This window comes from Triturus cristatus, chromosome 12 (assembly GCF_964204655.1).
Source record: "Triturus cristatus chromosome 12, aTriCri1.1, whole genome shotgun sequence".
In the NCBI taxonomy this organism is placed as follows: domain Eukaryota; kingdom Metazoa; phylum Chordata; class Amphibia; order Caudata; family Salamandridae; genus Triturus; species Triturus cristatus.
In genome coordinates this window covers 292005761-292030765 of record NC_140595.1, presented here as the reverse complement: position 1 = coordinate 292030765, position 25005 = coordinate 292005761, and the positions used below count along the sequence as shown (strand labels likewise).

General features: G+C 49.9%; 1 protein-coding gene across 1 annotated transcript in view; it reads left to right on the top strand.

Annotated features, from left to right (window-relative positions):
* The window catches only part of CNGB1 (cyclic nucleotide gated channel subunit beta 1), a 958531-nt gene that overhangs the window by 507634 nt on the left and 425892 nt on the right, over nt 1-25005 (top strand). Inside the window, exon 21 of the mRNA XM_085637063.1 lies at nt 9221-9320. Coding sequence (XP_085493189.1) covers nt 9221-9320 — 100 coding nt within the window. The remainder of the gene's footprint in view (nt 1-9220; nt 9321-25005) is intronic.

The following is a 25005-nucleotide window of genomic DNA, read 5'->3' as shown; positions in this document are numbered from 1 at the left end:
CCATCTATTTAGATGTTGTTTACACTGTCCTGTACCACTTTGAGTTGATGGTGATTTGACTTTTTAGAACATGATTCATCATCCAGATGTTTGTGTGCCTCCACTAGATATTCATCCTTGGGCCACAGCACAATGTTGCCCCCTTTGTCCAATTTGTTGATGATTACATCACTCTGCTCCTGTAATTTCTTGATCGGATCCTGGTACTTTTCTGTTTGAAACATACTTTTTTCTTTCTACGTTGGACATTTAAGTGTAGTTTCTGCATCTTGAAAAATGTCAATGACATCATGGGGCATGATGGGCATGAAGGTCGACGATGGTTTAACGGGACTTGATTTTGGCCTTCTCAGTCCAATACCCACATTGTGCAACATATCTTATGTACTTTGTATAGGATCTTTACCATTGCTTTCCAATGCTAAAGTTTTCAATGTACAAAGAACTGGAATATCTGATACAAATAACGGAGATTGTTGCAGAGAACTGGATGCTTCTTTGTTGGTATTGACTACAGGATTATTTTAGGATTGTTTGATGGCAAAGTACTTGGTAAATTTAATTTTATGAATGAATTCGAAGATGTCCACACACGTTTGCACTTAATTTAAATTGCTTTCAGGGCTGAAAGATAGGCCCAAGGATAAAAGTTGTATTTCCGCCTGGTCCAATTGGGTCCGGGACAGGTTGATGATAGTATTGGGGTTTGTATTTATTTCTTTTTCCACCTGTTGTTTTGCTCTTTCCTGTTTCTTGCGTTGCCTACATTACCTTTTTTCCCTCCTCCTTTGGTTCTGTCTTGTGTTGCCATGGGTTTCCGTGGTCTGAGTGTTTGATGATGGGCCCATTATAAAAAATCCAGTTCTTCCGCTGCAGTCAGAGTGCCAAGATCCTCACCCCCATAATATCTTCCCTGATTGCTGTCGTCCGATTCGGTCTCACTTTGAAGGGAGCTCGCCTTACAATCGGTCACTGTTTTGGGGCTCTCTGTTGGCTGCTTCTTGTCCGACATTGTCCTTGATCTGATTGATCTGTAAGAAATGCTCGCGTTTGATGACATCATATTTGCGAGAGAATGTGAATATTTATCCTGATTCATAATCTTGTTTGTTGCTGGCAAACTTGTACGCTTTCTTGGTCTAGATAGTGTCCTCGTGTTTTCTCAATCTGCTGGCAATTTCACTCCTGTTTTTGCAATTGGCTCCTTGAATTTGGATTTTTCCAGTTCTTCGTTGATTTTTTCTATTTCTTTTAGAACTGTCTCGCGGGCTATGCTGGCATATTTTATCAAGATGTGGACCAGTCGCATTGAAGCTTCAAGATTTCTAGCCGCCCATTTTCATGTCAGGATTCAGGTTGTCAAAACTCAAGGCGATTATTATGCGTAATCCACGAGGGATCCGTCCCGCCTCCACATACTTCTCCAGAGATTTCTGCTCCAACCATTTGGTGATTTCCGATTTTAACTGTTTCTCCAATGATCTGAGTAATGCTTTTACATCTCCCTCGGGTGATGCTGCTGAAGCTCCTTTTTGGCGCCTGACGTCATTGGCTGCTGGAAGATTGGCAAATAGTTCCAATATCACTGCTTCCCTCTCCTTGAGTGCCGCCTCTGCCATGGTCAATATCTTGCTGTATCGGTGCACGCGTATGTGCCTAAACAATTTGAATCTTGGTTGCGAGTTCTTGGTGGATTTGACAGGCTTAACAATATGTTGTGCTCCTTTTTGATAGCACACCTCCCCACCTGCAATTGAGCTCAATACAATAATGCTTACCTGTAGTTTCGCCGAAGATATCACGGGTCCTCCGACTCGTGTCTTTCTGTGTTACTCCTATCTGTTTCGGTCGCTGAATAGTTCCGGGTGCAGTGGGTCACGGCAGTGCATGTTCCTTCCAGAACCTGTAACTGTGCTAAAGCCGGCTGAAAGCTGCCTGACCCTCACTGGAGAAGGGGGTTTGTGATGCGGGAACAGCTGTTTCCCGCAAAAATCCATATTTAAATCTTAAATCCCACAGCGCTGCTTTGCTGGAAACGGGACACGGACTCCATGTAAAGATGCTCGAGAGACAGACTAGTGATACAGAAGAAACCAGTCGGGTTATACGTGAATGCGAGGGATACTGTTTATTCGCCACAGTAGGAGGCAATCAGTCTGTGTTACGAAAATGATTTCAAAGGTCAAATAATAACAGCCTCCGAGAATTAGTCTTATGACTTCTGGTTGTTGTGAAGGGTTTTGTCCCGCTACCACTCTCTACTCCTGGTTGTCTTGGTCCTCCCTCTTCGGGGTCTGGTTGTTCTCTCTCCGGGGATCTCCACACCAGGGCAGCAAAAGAAATAAAGAACAGAAAACACTCGGGTTAGGCTTTATCCTTTCCTATTCTTTGGTTGTGCCACCTCCACCATAACGACGTGAGTGAAGGGAATATGGGATATCAGGGAGGGATCTTTTTAAGGGTTGTGAGGGATTATACGGGCTCCGGTAGGGTGCAGCTCCTAATGGGTGTTCCAGCTACCCCACCAAAAAGACCCTCTGAGCGGCACTTGCCTGAGGCCACGACCCGTGAACCGGGCCGTGGCAGCCGGACCCGGGGCGTCCTCTCCTTCTCCTGAGCCGCCGGGCTTGAACGCAGTATACTCCTTTTCTGTGGTCGTCGCGGCCTCCGAGAGTCCTGCGCCTGGTTCTCCGACCTTCTCCTGTCGTCCCCTCCTCCGTTGTTCTTCGGCAGCGCCTCTGGTCCTCCTCTCGCGTGTCTCTGCTTCCTCCGCTCCTGGTACTCGTTGCTCCGCTGTCCGCTCTCCTCCGTTCCACTCGCTTTCCGCGCTGCTCTCCTCGCTCTCCTTCCTGGTTCCGCCCCTCTTGTTCTGCATTGGCGGCTGCGTCCTGACGTCACGCGGTCCCAGCGTGACTAGAACGCAGTCAGTTTCCGGTGTGTCCCCCATGGAACCGTCCGTGTTTTCCGACTTCCGCTGTGCTGAGCCGTCCTCCCTCTTACAGTCGTCCCCCCTTAGGAATGGACGTTGGGGCCGTTCACAACACGGATGCCTGGACAAATAATCCGCACTCAGCTGCTTCATTCCCAGCATGTGGAGGGTCTGAAATGAGAAGGGTTGCAAAGCGAGAAACCATCGTAGTATGCGGGAATTGGTGTCTTTATTCCGTGCGAGCCATGTCAAGGGAGCGTGATCGGTAAGGACCAGGAAGTGTCTGCCTAAAAGGTAGTATTGTAAGGATTCTATAGCCCATTTAATAGCTAAACTCTCCTTTTCTACTGTTGAGTAGTTCGTCTCTCGGGGGAACAGTTTTCTGCTGATGTACAACAGGGGTCTCAGTTCTTCACCTGAGTCTGGTTGAGATAAGACCGCCCCCAACCCATGGTCCGAGGCGTCCGTTTGAAGGACAAAGGTACGATCAAAGTTGAGGCATCGTAAGACTGGGGTGGTACAAATAGCTTGTTTGAGGGCCTCAAAGCTGGCTTCCTGTGCTGCGTGCCATGTCTGAATGCGTGTGGGATGCGTTTTGGACAGTAATTCGGTGAGTGGACTGGCTATGGATGAGAAATGGGGAATAAAATGCCTGTAATATCCTATAAAACCCAAGAAGGAACGTATGTCCTTCTTAGTTTGTGGCCTAGAAATGGTGCGGATGGCTTCAATTTTATCAACTTGGGGCCTGATGTGTCCTTCTTGTATGGTATATCCCAAATACTGTATTTTATTAGTCCCTAAGAGGGATTTCTTCGGGTTGATTTTAAGGCCGGCAACTTGTAAGGCAAGAAATATGGATTTGAGGTGTACTAGGTGTTCCTCCCAGGTGTGGCTGAAAACCACGATATCGTCAAGATACGCTGCTGCATACTTTTGGTGTGATTTTAGTACCCTGTCCATTAGCCACTGAAATGTGGCTGGGGCCCCATGTAACCCGAACGGGAGTACCTTGAAGTGATATAGACCTGATGGTGTGGAAAACGCAGTTATTTCTTTGGAGGTAAGCTCTAACGGGATTTGCCAATACCCTTTCGTTAGGTCAAGGGTTGACATGTACCTCGCTTGTCCCAGGCGTTCTACCATCTCGTCTATCCGGGGCATTGGATAGGTGTCGAACTTTGTGATCGCATTCACCTGTCTGAAATCAATACAAAAGCGCAGACTGCCGCCTGGCTTTGGTACGAGTACAATTTGAGAACACCAATTGCTCTGGGACGGTTCTATGATCCCTGCCTGGAGCATGTCCTCCACTTCCTTTTCCACTGCCTCCCTACGGGCTTTTGGAATACGGTATGGCTTCTGTTTTATGACTGTCGGGTTCAGAGGTACTATTTCATGTTGGACCAGGGATGTTAAACCGGGGTTTGTGGAAAACAAGTCTGGGAAGATGGTTATCAAGGCGCCTAGCTCCGCTTGTTATTCAGTGGTTAATACTTCTCCGAAGGGAACAGAGGGACTCGAGGGGTCGTGGACCGACAGGAGAGGTATATCTAACTGCGGGGAGCTGCAGGCCATCAAGGCGGGGTTGGGTCCTCCAGGTGGCTGGGAGTCCTCCCATTTTTTTAGGAGGTTTACATGGTATATTTGTTTACCCCCTGTTCTATGGGGCAGTAGTATGCTGTAGGTGACAGGGGTGATCCTTTTTTCCACCACATATGGCCCTTGCCACTTCATTAATAACTTATCTTCTGTGGACGGGAGTAGTAAAAGGACCTTGTCCCCTGGTTGAAACACCCTAAGCCGACTGTTGCGGTCATAATATCTCTTTTGTGTCCCCTGTGCTTCCTGCAGGTTTTCATGTACGAGTCCCCATATGTGGTTTAATGACGTCTTTAGGTCAGTAACATACTTCAGTAGGGGCTTCCCTTCCTCCTCTTCCCCCTCCCACTGTTCACTGGCCATATCCAATAAGGTTCGGGGCTTTCTCCCAAACAGCAGTTCAAACGGGGAAAACCCCGTAGATCGTTGCTCGTGCGTCCGTAAGGCGAAGAGAACCAGGGGAAGCTTAAGGTCCCAGTCTCTCCCCGTGTCAGAGACGACCTTGCGGAGCAGGTTTTTGATAGTTTTGTTGTACCGCTCCACAAGGCCGTCTGTTTGTGGGTGATTAACTGAGGTTCTTATTTTCTTGATCCCGAGTAGGTCACAAATCTGGCTCATCATTCGTGACACAAACGGGGTGCCCTGGTCGGTCAAGACCTCAGAGGGAAAACCGACTTGTGAAAACAGTGTTATCATGGCTTGTGCCACAGCGGGGGTAGTCATGCGCGACAAAGGGAAGGCCTCGGGGTATCGACTGGCATAATCGACTATAACGAGTATGTACCGGTGGCCCCGGGATGAGGGGGTTAAAGGCCCGACTAAATCCATTCCCACTCGTTTAAAGGGGATGTCTATGATGGGGAGTGGTTGTAGGGGTGCCTTAGTAATGGGCCCTGAGCTCGTATATTGGCATCGCACGCAGGCAGCGCAGTGTTTGGCAACGTCCCTATAAACCCCTGGCCAGTAGAATTTTTCTAACAGATACTTCAGGGTATTTTCCTTGCCATAGTGCCCACCCCCCATTTTATTATGGGCTAACTGGAGCACATGGTCCCGGAAGGATAGGGGAACAAGCAGTTGAGTTTTCTCTACTGAGTCTCTTTTTTCAGCTCTATATAACAATCCCCTTTTTGCAAGAAAATAAGGTCCTACCTGGTCTGGTGGCTCTTCCTGGACCTGTTCCCAGGCGTGTTCAAGCGTTTGGTCATCCCGTTGGGCTGCCCGGTAACTATAAGGCGGTGTTCCATCGGTATCTGTAATGGAAAGGGGAAAGGCATTCCGTGATCTTTGCGAACAGTAAAACTCTTTTTTATCATTACGCCTTTCCCTTCTGCTTTTCTTTTCTCGGGTTTCTAGGGCTTCGATCTCTGCAGTACGAAAAGGAGCTTCGTCTAGCCATGTGTGGGTATTTCTCTTCGTTCCTTCTATATAGGTTTCGAATTTTGGGTGGTCGGTCCCTATGATAACGGGTTCTGGCAAAGAGGGGATCACCCCCACCCTTTTAAGATGTGGGTCGTTATCTACTTCCAAGACGACTTCCGCCGTGGGGTACGACTTCGTATCCCCATGGACGCAAGTCACCTTCACTTGCTCGGTGGTTTGCAACTGGTGTTCCCCAACCAGGGATCCGTCAATCACTGTGACGTGGCACCCGGTGTCTAACAGGGCCTGTCGTTTCTTGCCATTCAAATATACTTCCGTTCTGTAACGTTGAGATCCCCCATTGGTTAACAGAATCCTGCCCCTGGTGTACCCTACTTCCATGGGTTCAGCGGGTGGTACTCGGTGAGGGCATTGTCTGGCTATATGGCCCCATTCAACGCAGCTGAAACATTGAGGACCTTGTCCGCTGGCACACGTAGAAGTAGGGGAAGGCTTTAGACTAACGCGCAGGTGTGGTAATGGCCTTAGTTCGGGTTTTAGGGGAGGTCTAAAGGAGGTAGGTAACTGGGGCCGTGAGATGGGAAACGGAGACTGTGGTCGTGTAGTGCCTGCTCTGAAATCTGGGGCCCTATGGAAGGCACAAGCTATTTCCACTGCTGAGGCGGAGGTGAGGTGCGGGTGTTGTTTCACCCATGACTTCGTGGTGGGTGGTAGGGCATCCAGAAATTGTTCCAGGAACACTTTTTCGACTACTTCTTCCATGGAGGATATGTGGGGGGTCAGCCATCTGTTACCTAAGTCCCTTATTCGATAATACAAAGCCCGAGGATTGTCCCCAGTAGTCCATTTCTCTTTCCTGAACTTGTTCCGATAATGTTCTTGATCGAACCCTAATCTCTCTAAGATCGCCTTCTTTACGTCTACATAGGCAGTAGTCCCATCGGGATTGGCGGCTTGATATGCAGCTTGTAATTCTCCGGAGAGAAGCGGGGCGATATATTGGCCCCACCTCTCTTGTGGCCAGGCTGCTGTAGACGCCACTCGCTCAAAATTCAGGAAGAAATAGTCAGGGTCTTCCCCTTCCTTATATTTTTGCAGGACCGTGCCTGGTACAGTAGGATGGACCCGGGTATGTACTATAGCGTCCGTGAGTCGTAGGATTGCCGTGTCCTGTACTTGTTGATTCGAGGCAACCACCGTTGCCTGATCCTTAAGAGCTCCCTGTAACGCCTCTCTCTCTATTCTAGCAGCCTGTAATTGTTGTTCAAACACCAACTGTAGGTGTCTTTGTCCTTCTGCCAACTGCGTAAGCACATCTTCAATAGGCACGGGTTGTGTCATGGCGTCGACACACCGGGACCGGGACTTAAAAATACCACTTCTGACACCACTTTGTAAGGATGCTCGAGAGACAGACTAGTGATACAGAAGAAACCAGTCGGGTTATACGTGAATGCGAGGGAAACTGTTTATTCGCCACAGTAGGAGGCAATCAGTCTGTGTTACGAAAATGATTTCAAAGGTCAAATAATAACAGCCTCCGAGAATTAGTCTTATGACTTCTGGTTGTTGTGAAGGGTTTTGTCCCGCTACCACTCTCTACTCCTGGTTGTCTTGGTCCTCCCTCTTCGGGGTCTGGTTGTTCTCTCTCCGGGGATCTCCACACCAGGGCAGCAAAAGAAATAAAGAACAGAAAACACTCGGGTTAGGCTTTATCCTTTCCTATTCTTTGGTTGTGCCACCTCCACCATAACGACGTGAGGGAAGGGAATATGGGATATCAGGGAGGGATCTTTTTAAGGGTTGTGAGGGATTATACGGGCTCCGGTAGGGTGCAGCTCCTAATGGGTGTTCCAGCTACCCCACCAAAAAGACCCTCTGAGCGGCACTTGCCTGAGGCCACGACCCGTTAACCGGGCCGTGGCAGCCGGACCCGGGGCGTCCTCTCCTTCTCCTGAGCCACCGGGCTTGAACGCAGTATACTCCTTTTCTGTGGTCGTCGTGGCCTCCGAGAGTCCTGCGCCTGGTTCTCCGACCTTCTCCTGTCGTCCCCTCCTCCGTTGTTCTTCGGCAGCGCCTCTGGTCCTCCTCTCGCGTGTCTCTGCTTCCTCCGCTCCTGGTACTCGTTGCTCCGCTGTCCGCTCGCCTCCGTTCCACTCGCTTTCCGCGCTGCTCTCCTCGCTCTCCTTCTTGGTTCCGCCCCTCTTGTTCTGCATTGGCGGCTGCGTCCTGACGTCACGCGGTCCCAGCGTGACTAGAACGCAGTCAGTTTCCGGTGTGTCCCCCATGGAACCGTCCGTGTTTTCTGACTTCCGCTGTGCTGAGCCGTCCTCCCTCTTACACTCCACTTCGCGCTATTGAATTACTTTATTGATAGTATGGCAGGATGATGCGTTTCACCCACCTCACTGGGCTTGCTCACATAACGAGACACATTTCAGTACTGACATTTAAAGTGAAGTACACACCACGTGATCGAAAACAGGCATAGTCGTGAAAAACAGACTGACTTCAATGATCTGGTTTGATATGAATGTAAGTACAAATCTCAACAATTCTCGACATAAAAAGTATTGTAGATGAACTAGATCTAATAAACACTTTCAGGTAAAAATTTCTGAATAATGCTGGTATATAACTTATTGCTTGACTTATTTCAATTCTTTATACATAATGAAACATGAGATTATCCCAAACAATATATTTCATCAACCCATATGGGCATTGGCATGGTAAGTTTTTGGGCAATAATACTCGCTTAAATGCAATACAACATTATTCATAACCAGGGTTCCTAGTGGTGTACCATACAACATTACAATTACTCTCATTGCTGCATACAAGCCTCCTCATGGAATCCTATGAACATGCAAAGTGCAAATGTTTCCTGTGTGGATGTTGTACCTCTCTCCACCTGGAAATCTTGCTCTCAGAACTCAATGCTTCCTTAGATAACCATTTGTGTCACTCTGGAGACTTGAAGATTGTTAGCTTTTTCATCTTTATCAATTCCCCATGCTTGCTTGTATCTTGAATGTGAGGCTATAACTCATGATGAAATATTTCAAAGAGACTGTGCATGTAAATTACCTGTGGCACCATGCTTCTTATTTGATTGTATAGAAATTGTAAACAATTGCAGAGAATCGCTTCCTCTTCTAGACAATCACTAGGGAGCAGTCCGATTTTTTCAATCAATTAAACATCTCAAGGAGTGAGGTATGATACATGGAGAGGCTTCTCAGGCTCAATACATCTAGCAATTACATTTAATAATAGCTCTCTCTTCTTTAATGTTTGTTGCAGTACGCTGGTGGAAGAGGAGCCCGCAGTTTACTTTGACACATCTGCTCCAAACCTTGAGGGGGATACCCAAACAACCTTTCAGACAAAAGTCTTTGCCCAGGTGAGAATGAGCATTGCAGAGTTGGTTTCCTCATGGTCACCCACAGTGACTGTGGTGGTGTTGCATAACATAAAATGTGTATTTATGATGTGCATATTAACCCCAGGATGGGGGGCTTGACATTGTCTGAAAATTACAGATGTTTTTATTGACCATGGAAGGAAGAAAGGCTGAGTGGACCCATCAGAATGCAGAATGCAGCACGCATAGAAGGAGAAAAAAACTAGGAGAAATGAAAAATGTCTCCTTGTTGCGCCTCTATACGCCTTCCCAGGGGAGGCGTAGCATTCGGACGCATTTACAGGTTTACGATTTCTTGTAATTCTGGAAATGCGGCAAAAGCCATGGGTGTTGTGTGGGAACACCTACAGCAACACCCATGGCACACCCCTTTCACGCAAAGTGTTGCGTGTAAAGTGGCCTTATTTACAAGAACACGAAAAGCCATACGTGTCCTTGTAAATACGGGACAACAGGTTGCGTCGCCGGTGTGTCAAAAAAAGTGACGCACCGGCAGCGCAAGGGTTTGTAAATAAGCCCCTTTATGTGCAAGTAAAGCTTGTTCCGAAACCATTCACTTACTAATTGAGAACTTGCCACTTCAAGTATCCCACTCTCATGAGCTTGAGTCTGACTGTAAGAGAAGATCAAGAGTGGAATTGAAAGTGGACCTTCCATTCCATACATGAAGATGTTCAAACCACTTATTTGCTTCGTGCTGTGTCTCCTGATCCAAAGGACTCTTGTCTGAGAAACTGAGTCATTTTCGAATAATAGATCTTTAATTGCTGAAGAGCTTGATAATGGAGATATCCTGCAACAAAACACCTTAATGTTTGACTTAATGGGTTGATGTTTCTGTATCCTTTGCACCCCTTAGTGGGTAAAAGTGGTCTACTTTATTGGAACTCATATTGACCCTTGTTGTTTGCAATCTGGGAACGGTTGTCAGACAGGTAGCGACCAGCAGAACAACCCCCTTTTCTGCTGGTCCTTGAAAAAACACAATGTAAAAATACTTAATGCAATGTGAACTTGACCTTGTCAATCAAATTAAATGTATGAGCACAGTTAGGTAACTCTTTGATAAAGTTATCACGGAACAAACATCCTTTGGCTGAGGGACAAGCTCTGATAGTTTTGTATTTAAGTTTATTAAAAGACTTCTGCTGCATTATAGGGAAACAGCAGAAATGGCATTTCCAATTGAACACATGGCAAGTTGAATCCAGTTGGATAGCTCGGAAGAATCAATATTGATAGATCCCTCCTTAGCCTACCCAGACATTTTGAAAATATTTCTGACAGGACAAATAGTGTCTAATAATTTGCCCTGAAAGGAAGACCAGGCACAAATATTCCTCCCAAGCCTTTTTTTTTTTTTTTACAACTTTGGTAATGAACCAAAGTGTTTAAAACTTGATCAACAATGCAATGAAATATGTAAGACATTCTGACTGCAGCATGTTCCGGATAGGTGTTTCAAGAGAAGTTCTGGTCCTTGCCTGTATAAAATAGTTGACCAATCAGTGAACAGTGGATGAAAAACTTAAGGATTCGATACAAAGGCAGATCACCAGGTGAATAACATATCTCTTTCTGGGCATATATTTTCTTGCTTCCATTTATACATTTAGAAACCCTCTTCAGTTTGTTGTTTTGACCAAACCAATTTAAATCTGAGCTTTTGTGAGCATCAAGATGTGAAAATACTCACCAACATCAGAATCATTATCAGATCAGCAAGTTACTTACCTTTGGTAATGCCTTATCTGGTAGAGACTCTATCCAGCTGCGGATTCATTACTTTAGACTATTCCCCAGGTGTCAGACTGGATCCAGAAAATCTTGAGCAGTACCTTTGCTTGCCGGAAGGTGGCGCTGATTGGATCCGCATTGGTGTTAAAGCTGGAAGTTATGAGTGCAGTGCCAATATAGTTGCCACCACGCTAAATACTAGTTTCCTTATGTGACTATATTACGCACCAGAAGCACAGAGCCACGTCAGAAGTCTAATTGACCAGTGTGCAGATACTAAGGGCATACAGGGACCTTTTTAGGATGAGAAACTGGCTTACAAATTGGATAGGATGGGTGGGCCGGTAAGGAATTTGTGTCTAAATAGAGTCTCTACAAGATAAGGCGTTACTGATTGTAAGTAACTTGGTCATCGGATAGAGACTTCTAGACGCAGATTCCTCAACTTAGAATAGATACAAAAGCAGTACCTCCTCGGATGTGGGTCAGCAGGCTGGGTCTGACCAAAAAGTCCTGGAGGACATGATCAGCAAAGTGCTTTTTACAACGATTTGAATTTAAATGCAGTAGTGTTCGGTAAACATGTGCAAGGATGCCCATTTCACAGCCTGACAGATGTCCAGGACAGAGACTCTGTGAGTTAACACAATGGTCACAGTTTTGACTCTGGTAGAATGAGCCCACAAGCCTTCAGGGGATTGCTTCTTAGCCCATGCATAGCGGATCTTAATGCAGAGTACAATCCATCTGAGATGGTCCGTTTTTGCACTGCTTTCCCTTTCTTTGCTCCAATGAACCCAACAAAGAGCTGATCATCATCCCGGTGATCTTTGGTGCAATCGATGTAGAATGACAACACTTTTTTCAGGTCTAGGAGATGTAGTATCTTCTCCTCCTTGGAGGGGTGAGGTGGAGCAAAGAAGGTCAGCAGCTTGATGCTTTGGCTGACATGGAAAGGTGTCACTACCTCCTGCAGAAAGGAGGCACGGTTGCGGAGAATTAGTGTGCCTGGGAAGATGCTGGTGTATTAAGGATTAACGGAAAGCAGCAGCTGCTCACTGACCCTTCTGGCCGACGAGAGGACCCTCAAGAAGACTGTCTTGATGGTCAGAAGTCTTAGATGGCAGCTATTCATGGGTTGAAAGAATGAACACATTAAGTAGGTTACAACCAAATTAAGGTCTAATTAGGGCATAATAAAAGGTTTGGGGGAAACATATGTTAAAGACCATTCCCAACAGCAGGCAAATATGGTGTTTGTGGATGGACACCTGGCTGTCAAAATGACCTCACAGGCTTTGGGAGGGAGTTTCAAGATGGCCAGCTGCCATCGCCCAATCACCACACATAAAGGTGGAACATGTGCAGCTTTGGGTTCAGAACCCTGTCCTGTTGCTATGACAGGAGATCCTCCCAAAAGGGCAGCCTGGACGGAGGATGGGTGCTCATGCTCAGAAGTTTGGGATACCATACCGTCTATTCCCAATCTGGAGCCACTAGGATGACTTTGGCTGGTCTGTCCTGATCTTCTTCAGAACTAGGAGCAGGAGTGGTATAGTGCGGAAAGGCATCCAGAGTCCGGAGTCCCACTCGAGGCGAAATGCATCTCCGAGCAAGCCGCTTTGGAAACCGTAGTGCACAAAAGTGATGACATTGTGTATTATCAGCTGTGGCAAATAGATCTCCAAGGTTCTCCCCAATCTCAGAACAGATCTTGCACCACCTCTGGGTGAAGATGCCATTTGTGAACTGCACGGCATTGATGCCTGAGGTTGTCCGTTCAGACATTTAGAGATCCTGCCAGGTGTAGTATGCCAGGAAAATGTCCTGACGTTCCAGCCATATCTAGAGGCACAGGGTCCACAACACCACTTTTCCTTGTTTGTTGCAGTACCACTTCGCTGTAGTGTTGTCTGTGAACTGCAAAAACGACAAGGTGATGAATGGAATGCTTGAATACATCTCAGCCACTGGCAATTGCTAGGTCCTCATCCCAATCCTACATTTTCGCCCACCATGCCACCTCCGTTTGGACCCAGCCATTTGCAAATCAGTCTAGACCCTGCTTCTCCTGGGAACAGTCCAGTCCTAACTGCCAGACCAGGTCCTACCTGAACTGGAACATGGACAACATTGGACTGGTTTGCCCTTATTATGGGCTCTTCAGCCAGTTATAGCTGGGTTCCAGTGGCACAGTGAGCTCGGGGCCCATGTCTGGGCATAGTCGGCGTACTTAGGGCGTCAAATGCAAAAACAACAAGGTGATGGATGGAATGATTGAATTAATATCAGCCAAAGGCTTTCACTTGGGACCGCATTGCAATCCATCATTTTTCGCCCACCATGCCACCTTAGTTTGGACCCAGCCATGTGCAAATCAGTCTTGACCCTGTAATGTTGTCTGTGAACACCTGAACCAACCTTTCCTTGATGGATGGAAGGAAGGCTTTCAATGTCAAGCGAATCACCCTCAGTGATCTGATCTCCACCTCTCTCAAATGGCTACCCCAACCAGGGAGTGACACATCTGTCACCACTGTGAGCTCTGGGTGGAGAAAGGAGAGGGGTCTGCTGCTGACCGAGTCAGTCATGATTGGTCAGCCACCACTGCAGATCTTTTGCAATTCCCTCCGATATCTGGACCAGATTAGAGAGATTTCCCTGATGCTGTCCTCCCTGGGACTTCAGGTCCCACTGCAGAGCCTGCATATGCATCAGAATGCTTGTGCTAGCAGGTTGCAGGAGGCCATGTGGCCCGCAGCCTCAGAGTCAGTCTCACTAAAATCCAGGATAGAGACCGAAACATCGGAAACACATCCTGAGTATCCCAGGCTCGCTGCTCCGGAGGATAGGTGTGACATTGCACTCTATCCAGTCTGGAGGCGGGAGACGACTGCCTGGGATGAGCTTGCCTTCACCAGCCAGTAGAATAGAATAGAATAGAAAGGATTTTTGTATAGCGCATGGCTACCCGGAAGCATCCCAGCGCTGTATGAACACTAGGGTCGGAACTGCCTTTTAAGGAAAGAGCAAGGTTTTGAGTTGTTAGCATAAAACAGGATGATTTGGTTGTTTACGCAGTTGCAGCGGAAGGCTGCTCCACAGCTTGGAGGTGTTATAGGAGAAACGACGACCTCCACTTTTGGACTTTCTTATCCTTGGTACCACTGCGAGGTGCAGCTCATCCGAACGGAGACTTCTAGGGGCCTTTTAAGGGCGGATCAAGGATTCGATGATAGGCGGCCCAGTACCCCCTAAGGACTTATGGACGACACACAAGGCCTTGAAGTGGATTATTTCTTGTACTGGTAACCAATGGAGCGCGTGTAGTGCCGGTTTTGCGGAGCTTCGTTTCTGGGTTCCAGTAAGCAGCCTTCCTGCAGAATTCTGTACGGCCTGTAATTTTGAAATTACACAAAGGGGAGCGCCCAGGTAGAGAGCATTATTATAATCTATCCTTGATAGGATAAGCGCTTGAACCAATATTTTTTTGGCTTGTTCTGGTAGTAAAGGCAGAACTTTACGAATCAATAAGCCAAAACAAGGTGCAGTGGTTTTTCTGGCTTGGAATTTGAAGGAGAGATCTTGATCCAGCCAAACACCCAGACTTTTTATTTCTATTTTCGGCGTGGGTGCAGGGCCCATGCAGGCTGGCCACATGGTGTTATCTTTAAAAGTAAGCTGGCTACCAAGTAGCATAAGTTCAGACTTATCGCCGTTAAGTTTTAATTGGGAAAGACTCATCCAATTAGTAACTTCCTACAGGCAGTGGTGGAGATTCATGGAAGTATGGTTGGTCTGAGTCAGGGCTACCACCAACTGGGTGTCATCGGCGTATGTAACTATATGAATCCCAAAGGGGGCAACCGTCTCCACCAATGGGTGCATATAAACGTTAAAAAGGGTGGGGCTCAAATACGAGCCCTGTGGGACTCCACATTTGAGGGGGACTGATTTAGACAAAGTGTCACCTGAAAACACCTGAAAAGACCTCTCCTCCAGAAAAGAATTGAGCCAAGATAGCACCTTGCCGGACAAACCTAGTTTCTTTAGACGGCGAGTCAGAATCTGATGGTTCACCGTGTCGAAGGCCACACTTAGGTTGAGGAGTATGATGGCAGCTGTGCCTCCTGAGTCGACATTCTTCCTAGCTTCCTCCACCACCGCCAGTAAGGCGGTCTCAGTGCCCTGGCGTGGGCGAACACCCGTTTGTGTGGGGTGGAGCAGGTGATTTGATTCCAGGAATGTGGATAGAGTATGGTTGACTATTTTCTCTGCAATTTTGCCAATTGCCGGGAGTAATGAGATAGGGCGATAATTGCCCAAATCTGCCGGGTCCAGGTGTGGCTTTTTAAGCAGAGCTTTTACCGTAGCTTTCTTCCAGTCAAGGGGGACAACCCCTAATGAAAGGGACGAGTTGATTAAACTGGTCATACTGAGAGCCACCGTAGATGGTGCCAACTTTAAAACATTGAGAGGAGCAGGGTCCAGAGGTGATCCTCACTTAACATACATTAAAGTGGCTAAAAACGACTCCTGAGTCAGGGTGTAAAGGTCTCCAAATTGTGTTTATCTCGAGATTGGCCCGTGGCAGTCGATTCGAATGTGTCGATATCTATTTGGGGGAGATGTTTAAGAATGTTGAGGGGGAGGAGCCTAGCGCGCATCCAAGATGGTCGCGTGAGCACAGGGCTCCCCGGACCCTTGCTGCTCCTCGGAATTTATCCTGAGAATATCCTGATGTGGTTTATGGAATCTGGGAGATGAAGACCGGCTGAGCACGTATCTCTTTTCAGAAACCGAATCGGACCTGGGAATCCTGAGTTGTCGTTGTTCGAACTTTTGGGACCCACCCGACGGAGGTGCCCGGGGCGAAGGTGAACCGTGGAGCCGTGTCGTAATTGAACAACAGCGGCTGCAGCGCGGTGCCAGTGGCCGCTCTACCACTTTCGGTTTCACTTTCGGACTTCAGGGGGCTGGCCGGCGAACGCGCTTGAGGTGGCGGGGTGTTTCCTTGGCATCTGCGCGAGGCTTTGTCTCCACCTGCCACTAGTGTGCCTATCGCCTTGGGTCCCCCCGCACCGCCATATTGTGGTCTCTGGTGAGGCGCTAGTCTGCGGTGCCGGTGCCACTACGACTCTTGATCGGCGGTCCCCTTCGGTGTCCGTGACCACATGGGGGGCAAGGGGGGCCCCGAGGGGCGTAAGACTAAGGCCTCCCTCCGCGGGGGATCGGTCCAGACCAACAACATGGACCGCTACACTCAGGGCAGAGGGTCCCCTGGAGCGGCCGGCCCCCCCCGGACGCCGCCGGTGGTGGCACGTCCGTCTCTCCGGAGCTTTCCCTGCAGGACATCATGGGCGCCATTGATGGCATCAGGGAAACCATCGCCACGCAATACGAGGCCCTGGCCCGTAAAATCGACACGGTGGCAATTGATGTCACCTTAATTCGGGCGGATCTCTCCAAAACGAACGAGAGGGTTCAGGCTCTCGATGCGCGGACCTCCACCCTTGGTGCGGATGTGTCGGACCTGCAGGCCGCGCTTGGTGACATCAAGGTGGTCAACGATCAGATGGCCCGGCGGCTGGAGGACTTCGAGGGACGGGCCCGACGCAACAACATCCGTGTCATAGGCGTACCGGAGTCCTCCGACAACCGCCCGGTTGACCTCCTGGTCGAGGAACTCATCCTCCAACAGTTGACCCCTGCTGGCCTAAGTAAGTTCTTTGCCGTGGAGCGGGCCCATCGAGTTCCGGGCGGTCGGCCACGGCCGGGGGCCCCCCCGAGGCCTATCGTGGCCAAACTGTTCCACTACAGAGACCGAGATGCGATTCTGCAGGCCTCACGGGTCCACGGCCCGGTTCGTCATGAGAACTCATCCATTAACTTTTATCCGGACTTCACCCAACTGGTCCAGAAACAGCGGATGGGATTCCAGGGGGTGAAGCGTCGTCTCCGTGAACTGGGCCTAAAGTACTCTATGCTCTACCCTGCAAAACTCCGAGTGGAACATGAGGATCGGACTGCCTTTTTTGACTCTCCTGTGGCCGTGAGTGACTGGCTGGACTCGCTGCCGGACAGAGGTGGCCGTCCCGGGCCCTCTGCAGGCGCCGAAGGTGACGGGTCCCCTTTGGAGTGACTTTTGGTCCTTGATTTTGCCATTTTGCACTGTTCAGCTGGGTTTTACCTCTTTTGTTCATTTCGTCTTACTAGGACCTGTGTGGGGGGCGGGCGGGGACGGGTCCCTTTCCTCCTCCGGGGTCTTTTCGTAGAATGGGGTTAGTAGGGCGACAGGCACACTGCAAGTTGGGGGGGTTTTTTGGCCCGCAGGGGTGCAGGGTGGGGGGAGTTGGATTTGGGGGGGGGGGTTGGGGGAAGGAGGGGTTGTTTTGCTGTGTGTTTTCTGTTTGCAGGGCGAGGTATTGATTTTTGTCCAAATTCGGGAACTGTGCTACTGGCTGGGGGACCTTTGATCTATTGGAGGGGATGGGGGGGGACGGGTTGAGGCTGATGTCATGGAACGTCAATGGGTTGGGGGACCGTATCAAACGGGGTGTAGTACTGCAGTATTTGCGTCGTCTGACTCCTGATGTGGTATTTATCCAGGAGACGCATCTGGTTGGTAATGTTTGTCATGCAATGAACAGGGGGGGATACCGCCTCGTGGCCCATTCTGGTTTCACAACTGGTTCCAGGGGGGTGGGCATTCTCCTGCGATCCTCACTTCCGTTGGAGATCACTAGGGTAGTCTCGGATGACAGAGGGCGCTATGTGTGTCTGACTGGGAGGTGGGAGGGGCAGCCCCTTTCCCTGGTCTCAGTTTACGTCCCCCCGGGCCTCCAGAACTCCACCTTCGCGGACTTGGGTCGAATGCTGCTTGAACTTCCGGACAGTCTTTTGCTTATGGGCGGGGACTTTAATTCGGTGGTTTCGGGTGACCTGGATCGTCACCCACCCAGGGCCCTCCCCACTGCCCAGGCATGGCTAGGTGGGCTGTTGGAGACCTTCGGCCTGGTAGATAGTTGGAGATTAATGCATCCGACCCAATGTCAGTACACCTTTCACTCTGGGGCGCATGGGAGTCTTTCTAGGTTAGACTATTTCCTTATGCCCGCGGCGCAGACTGGTCGGATTCGAGAGGTCAGGCACCTGGCGCGGGGTATCTCCGATCATTCCCCGCTGTGGCTGCTCTTTGACACCGAGTCGCGGTCTGCAGGGCGGATCGCTCCCATTAACCCGTGGTACCTGCGAGACCCTACGACTCGCGACAGCCTGGTTAAGGCTATGGACCAATACTTCCTTGAAAACGAGGGGTCGGTGTCGTCCGCAATGTCCCTGTGGGAAGCCTTTAAAACCGTAATCCGCGGACACGCCCTCTCCCAGATAGTGGTGGCTAAGAAGCTCAAGAGTGAGGCAGTGGTGAAGCTGGAGACTGACATCTCGGGGCTGGAGTCGGCCTTGGAGGCGGGTGTCACTCCGGACGGGCTCCATGCCCTCAGCCTGAAACAGTTTGAATACAGGTCTCTTGTCACTGACGCTGCCAAAACGATGTATAGGGAGCAGCAGGGTCGATTGTATGACGCCGGGGACAAGGCGGGAAAGTTGATTGCGTGGCTGGATAAGAAGGAGAGAGTGAATCGTGTGGTCCCGGAGCTGCGTGTCTCGGATGGAGTGTGTGTGACTGAGCCTGGTGAGATTGTGGAATGTTTCGCTGACCACCTCCGGGCCGTGTACTCCCCGGTGACTGATAGGGATGAAGAAGACTCTTGCCTTCTGCTGAGGGATATTGCTTTGCCCTGCCTGTCCGTCGAAGATCGTGAGCAGCTGGACGCCCCCTTGTCTGTAGATGAAATAGCAACTGCGATTCGGTCCCTTCGCTCGGGCAAGGCTATGGGTCCCAACGGTCTGCCTATTGAATTATATAAGTTGCGCCCGGATAAACTCGCGCCCTTCCTCCGTCGTATGTTTCAGGAGTCCCTTGAGGCGGGTTCCCTTCCTGCCGACCAGCGTCTGGCTACGATAGTCGTGATCCCCAAGGAAGGTAAGCCACGAGACCGCTGTGCCTCTTACAGGCCTATTTCACTGCTAAACGCAGAGCCTAAAATCCTGGCTAAAGTCCTTGCCAATCGTTTGTTGAGCGTCATCTGCGATCTGATTCATCCTGATCAATGCGGCTTCATCCCTCATCGTAACACCGCTCTTAACTTGCGGCGTCTTCATGGCGCCCTCGCCAGGGCTGAGTACCTCTCCGAACCAGCCGTGCTGGTTTCTTTAGACGCCACGATGGCCTTTGACACCATCGAGTGGCCATTCCTCTGGGCTGTCTTGACCAAATTCGGCTTTGGGGAAGGATTTCTTGGCTGGGTGAAGCTTCTTTACACGGGACCCATGGCTCAGGTGGTGGCTAATGGGCGGGTCTCTCGGCCCTTCGCTCTCGGTAGGGGTACGAGGCAGGGGTGCCCGTTGTCCCCTCTGCTCTTTGCTCTCGCCCTGGAGCCACTCGCTGCTTGGCTCCGCTGGGAGCCCTCGATCAGAGGGATCCGGTGGGCCCCGGGCTTCGAGGATCGGGTCTCGTTGTATGCGGACGATATTCTCCTGTATCTCACCTCGCCGCGGCAGTCGCTTAATGTTCTCTTTGATGTTCTGACTTCCTTTGGGAGAAATTAGGGTCTAACGATTAACTGGTCTAAATCCTGTGTCTATCCTATCTCCGGTGGCCCTCCTCTCTTGCCGCCTCGGCTTCCGATCCAATTATCTCTGTCCGGCTTTAAATACCTGGGGATATACGTCTCGTTGGACCCGGTGGCTCGCTATGAGCAGAATCTCCTGCTTCCACTTCGGCGTTTGAGGGAGGACACGGCTCGGTGGTGTAAGCTGCCCTTGTCCCCGCTGGGTCGGGCAGCACTGTTTAAAATGATGTCCCTTCCCAGATTCCTCTATGCACTTCAGAACTCCTTCGATGTCATTCCTGTGGCCTACTTTCGGAAGGTGGAGAGCCTGCAGAGGAGACTGGTGTGGGACGGACGGGCGCGTATCGCTCTGGCAAAGCTTACTCTCCCCTGGTACGACGGGGGCATCGCGCTTCCCGACATTCGCAGGTATTATTGGGCCTCACAGCTATCGGCCATTAACCATGCCACGTATGCGCCTGGCTTGAATCCGGCGTATGAGATGGATAAATTCCTGCTTCCCGGCGGAAACTATAACAGGGCACTTTACTCCCGCTCGGCTGGACGGACCCTTACGGGCCCTACTAAGATTGCGGTACGGATCTGGAAGGCGGCCAATGTAGCCATGGGCTGGAGTGAGCGATTAACATGTGCTACTCCTTTATTTGCCTCCGACCGACTGGGAAGCCTCTGGACTACTAAAGGGTTTGAACGTTGGGACACGATTGGTATTAGTAGAGTGGGAGACTTATGGATTAAGGGCGCGGTTAAAACCTTCGCGGCGCTCCAGAGCGAATACGAACTCACGGAAAGGGAGTTCTTCCGCTACGCCCAGGTTCGGCATGCCCTGCTCTCTGTCTTTGGGGAGGGGACCAAGATCCCGGCTTCTTCGCCCCTCGAGGACCGCATACTCGATGGTCATGTCCCCGACAGTACTATCTCTTTAATTTATAAAAAACTCATTAATAATCGGGCTGACCTCTTGGTGCGCCTTCGGGAGACGTGGACGGGGGATGGGGTGGAATTGGACGACGAGGACTGGCAGTCCGCACTGTCGTCCCCCAAGGAAGTGGCCATTCCAGCCCGTCTGCCTGGTCCAGCTTAAGATTCTCCACCGGGTGTATGTGACGGGTCCCCGTTTGGTCTCGATGGGATTTTCTGAAGACGGGCTCTGTAGGCGGGGCTGTGGGCTCAGTGCCACCTTTCTCCATATCCTTTGGGAGTGCCGCGAGGTGGCGGAATACTGGCGCCGGGTTCATGTGGTCATGGGACAAGTCACCGGGGTTGCGCTGCTGCCGGAGGTGCGTCGCTGTGTCCTGAATGTGTGGGAGCCCAATGATTATAACGCGGCTCAGACTCGGTGGGCGGCCCTGGGGAACATGATTGCCAAGAGAGATATAGCGCAGCTTTGGGGCTCCCAGCGGCCTCCCACCGTGTCCGTATGGAAGGAGAACATGGACTGGTGCATGTTCAGGGAGAAGACTGTGTATGTGGCTCGTGGTAAACCGGGGGCATGGGGTAGAATCTGGGGGCAATGGAACGCGTATCGTGGGGGTATCTGTACGCCCCCCCTAGTGGACACCGATATTGCCTTGTCCCCCTGACCCTTGATGGTTCCTTGCAACTTTTGGAATAACCGAATATAGACGTTCCTCTCCCGTGACCCCCCCCGACCTATCAGTACTCCTTCCTCTTGACAGCTATTTGAAGGTCTGAAGTAGAGTCCCCCGGATGTAGCCTGACCCACACTTTTTGCCCTTATGCCTCGCCTTTTGTTTTTTAGTTGTTATTTATGTTAAACCTATGTCTCCTGCTTCCCTAGGACTATCCGGAGCCATTTACGGGGCTGGGCCCCAGGAGTCGACTACTGCCTTAACAAATGTATGATCCTTTCTGAATCTAGCGGCCGGCCCTGGTGGTTGTAGGCCCATGCTTGTAACCGATTTATTGTTCAATAAAATTTTCAAAAAAAAAGAATGTTGAGAACCTTGGAGGCAAAGAATTCTGCCAATTCATTACAGCGGTCACCTGACGGGTCGGGGGCTGCCGTGCGATCTGGGCTTTTAAGAAGTTTTTTGCAGTCAAGAAAGTCTCTCTGGAGGAATTGGCTGCCCCTGAGATCTTTTCCGCATAGTAGGAGGCTTGAGCATGTTTTATTTCAGCCTTATAGTTGCCAATGGCAATCCTATATTCCTGTTTTTTTGCCGCCGAGAAATCCTTCCTCCAGATCCTTTCTAGGCCTTTACATTTTTGTTTAAGCATCCGCAATTCAGGAGAGAACCATGCAGTCTTGTTCCAACCTAATTTCTTCTGTATTAATTTCTTAAGGAGCACTGTATTCAGTGAGTCCTCGATCCAGTGGGTAAACTTCCGGTAGTCTATGCTGGGATTAAGTTCCAAGCTAGGTGCAGTATTTTCCATTACCTGAACCCACTCTTCCAATGGAAGTTTGGCCAAAGGTCGTGCCAGAGTTCGCTTGTGGTGTGAATGTGGTGCAGGGGTGTGTGGTGTCCATATTGCGGAAATAAGGAAATGATCAGACCAAGGTATGGGCATGGGCACTTTGGCACTGAGGTCTGACAAATTAGAAAATATAGGGTCTAGGAGGTGACCCTTAATACGAGTCGATTGGGAGACCTTCTGGATAAGTTGACAAGCCGCAAGGTCTTGCAATAATTCACTTACCGATGATGCTAAAGGATCATCAAAGTGTAAATTGAAGTCTCTCAGCAGTTTAAAATTAGCCGAGGAGCTAGCCCGAGTTATAACAGTTTCCATCAGGGATTTACCAATTTGGCCCAGTGGTCCAGGGGGGCGGAAAATAGGAATAGCCGAAAATGACAATGAGGGGGTAAATTCGATTGCAAAGTGCACATTCTCACAGTCTGAGAGAGGACTATCAAGTAGTCTACAGACCAGGTGATCTTTGTGTATTATGGCAATCCCGCCGCCCATCCCCAGCATTCTGTCTTTCCTCTGGATTAAGTATCCCGGGGGAAGTGCTTGGGCCGTGTCAGGTTCTGAGCTGGGATTTAGCCACGTTTCCGTAAGGAACAGAACTTCCGGCCCGATCCATTAAGAGCGTGAAAATCTCAGCCGTGTGTTTGGGCAAAGATCTGCAGTTAAGCAGAAAAAGCTGGAAGGTGGGGCCGCTTAGAGCCGCGTGGAGAAGCCGTGGGGTGAATCTGAAACCACAGAGACTGCACTTATACTAATGCTCGTTCAGGGACAGAGTATGCATGCACCCAGGGCCTGGGTGATTGTTAAGCTGTTTAAGCACAGAGCTAGAGTAGCGTAAGATTTCTGGGGACTGAAACACAGGGGTTCTGGTCCCGGTTGGGCGCGGACGGGCGCAGACGGGCTTGACAAAGTGCTACCAACAAAGCAATTGCTCTGCCCAACGAGTCTGTCGTGTCCAGTATGCAGCATATCATGAACTTTGCTGCATCCCTTCAATTGGCAATAGCCTGGATCAGGATGGCTCAGGCCTCCTCCGAGACCCTGGGCAGCCCTTGCACCACCTGGTCCTGTACCGTGTGGTATACCAGCTCAATAGGCATGCGGTGTGCACTGATTGCAGTACAAGGCTGATGGAAGAGAATATACTCTTACCAAAGGTATACAGTCTCTTGAATTCCCTATCCGGTGGCATGGTAGGGAATGCACTAGGGTTAACCTTGGGCATTGAAGCTTGGACCACCAGGCTCTAGGGCTTGGGGTGCTGCCTAAGGAAAGCTCAATAACGAGAAGCAGGATGGTGGTGGCTGGTGATCATCCTGCGCACAGGAGCGTCTGTGCAGAGCTTGCCCCATGGCTCAAGCAGGAAATCCGTGAGGGCGTCATTGAGGGTCAGGTGGGGTTCTTTGTGAGATAAGTCAGGATAAAGCACCTCTATCAAGACATTGGTCTGGACCTCCACCAAGAGGAGCATAAGGTTGAGGACCTCTGCCACCCTCCACATCACCTTGGCAAAGGAAACCCCTTCCTCCGTAACCACACTAGAAGTAGAGACCCGGTCCGTGCATGGGAAGATGTCAAGGCCAATGTCATCAGCCAGTTCCTCATACCAGTTACCCTCGGTCATGGGTTCCTCAAGGGGTCAGGATAACTATAAGAATGCTCACATCCACCCCAAGCATATTTTTCACAGGGACTGTCAAAAAAAGGAGGCACTGTCTTGGAGCTGGAAAGTCTTGGTCCAGTTGGCACCATTCTCGACATCGTACAACAGTTGTCCAGCTCTGTATCGAAGTGGGGAATTACTATGAGGTCGGGGAAGGACATTGATGTTGTCGGGAATGATGCTACTGGACTAAACTCCAGTGAAGGTCATGGATTTGTGACCAGAATCAATCCGGATCCAAGAACAGATCTAAAGAGCTTGACTGGCGTAGAGGGTGAACCCACCGGCGGAAACCCAGTCGGTGCACCTTCCGAACCCATGGTGCTCAAAGGCACTCCAGAAGGATCTACTCAAAGATGAGGTGCATAGCCTCATAAAATTCCTTCAATTGGGTGGGGGTCACTCCAGCTCTGTGAAATTCAGGAAGGTGCGAAGCAGACCCAAACTCAGGCTTCGCAGGGGAAGTGTAGGAGGGGCCTTGATTGTGGCTTCCTTCCTGCGTCTTGTCCGATGGTTTTGACCAGCATGGTGAAGTCGAAGAATGCTTCAATTTATTGTTCTTCTTCCTACCTGATGACGATTTGGATTTTGATGATGATCACTGGAAATTACTCCTCAATCGGGCCAGTGACCGTCCACTCGACCGGGACCTGGGGTGGCACATAGTAGTCCACTGTTGAGTGCCCAGGGGTTCAATGCACACTCCCAGACCACTTTGGGATTCATTGCACGGCAGTCAGGACATGGCCTTGGAGTCATGGTCTGGCTCGAGGCACCATAAACAAGCCAAGTGGGGGGTCTGTTACAGACATCCGCCTGTTTCACTGGCTCCACAGGATTTAAAACTCACATGTTTCTTAGGGGACATCCTAAAGGCACACTGGGAATGAAAGCTCACAAAAGGGTCAACAAAAAGTTTTAAAAAAGCAGTCAGACAGTGACTGAGGTAGCTCGTCCAGATCTGCTCTGATGGCACGGAAAGAAAGTAACTGATGTCAGCGCACTAGAGTGGTGTATATATAGACACGGGCATGTCACTTCTGGCACAGACATCTACAATGCGGATGCGGAGCCGATAACCCCCACCTTCTGGGGTGCAGAGGTCCTGCTCTATATTTTCGGATCTAATCTG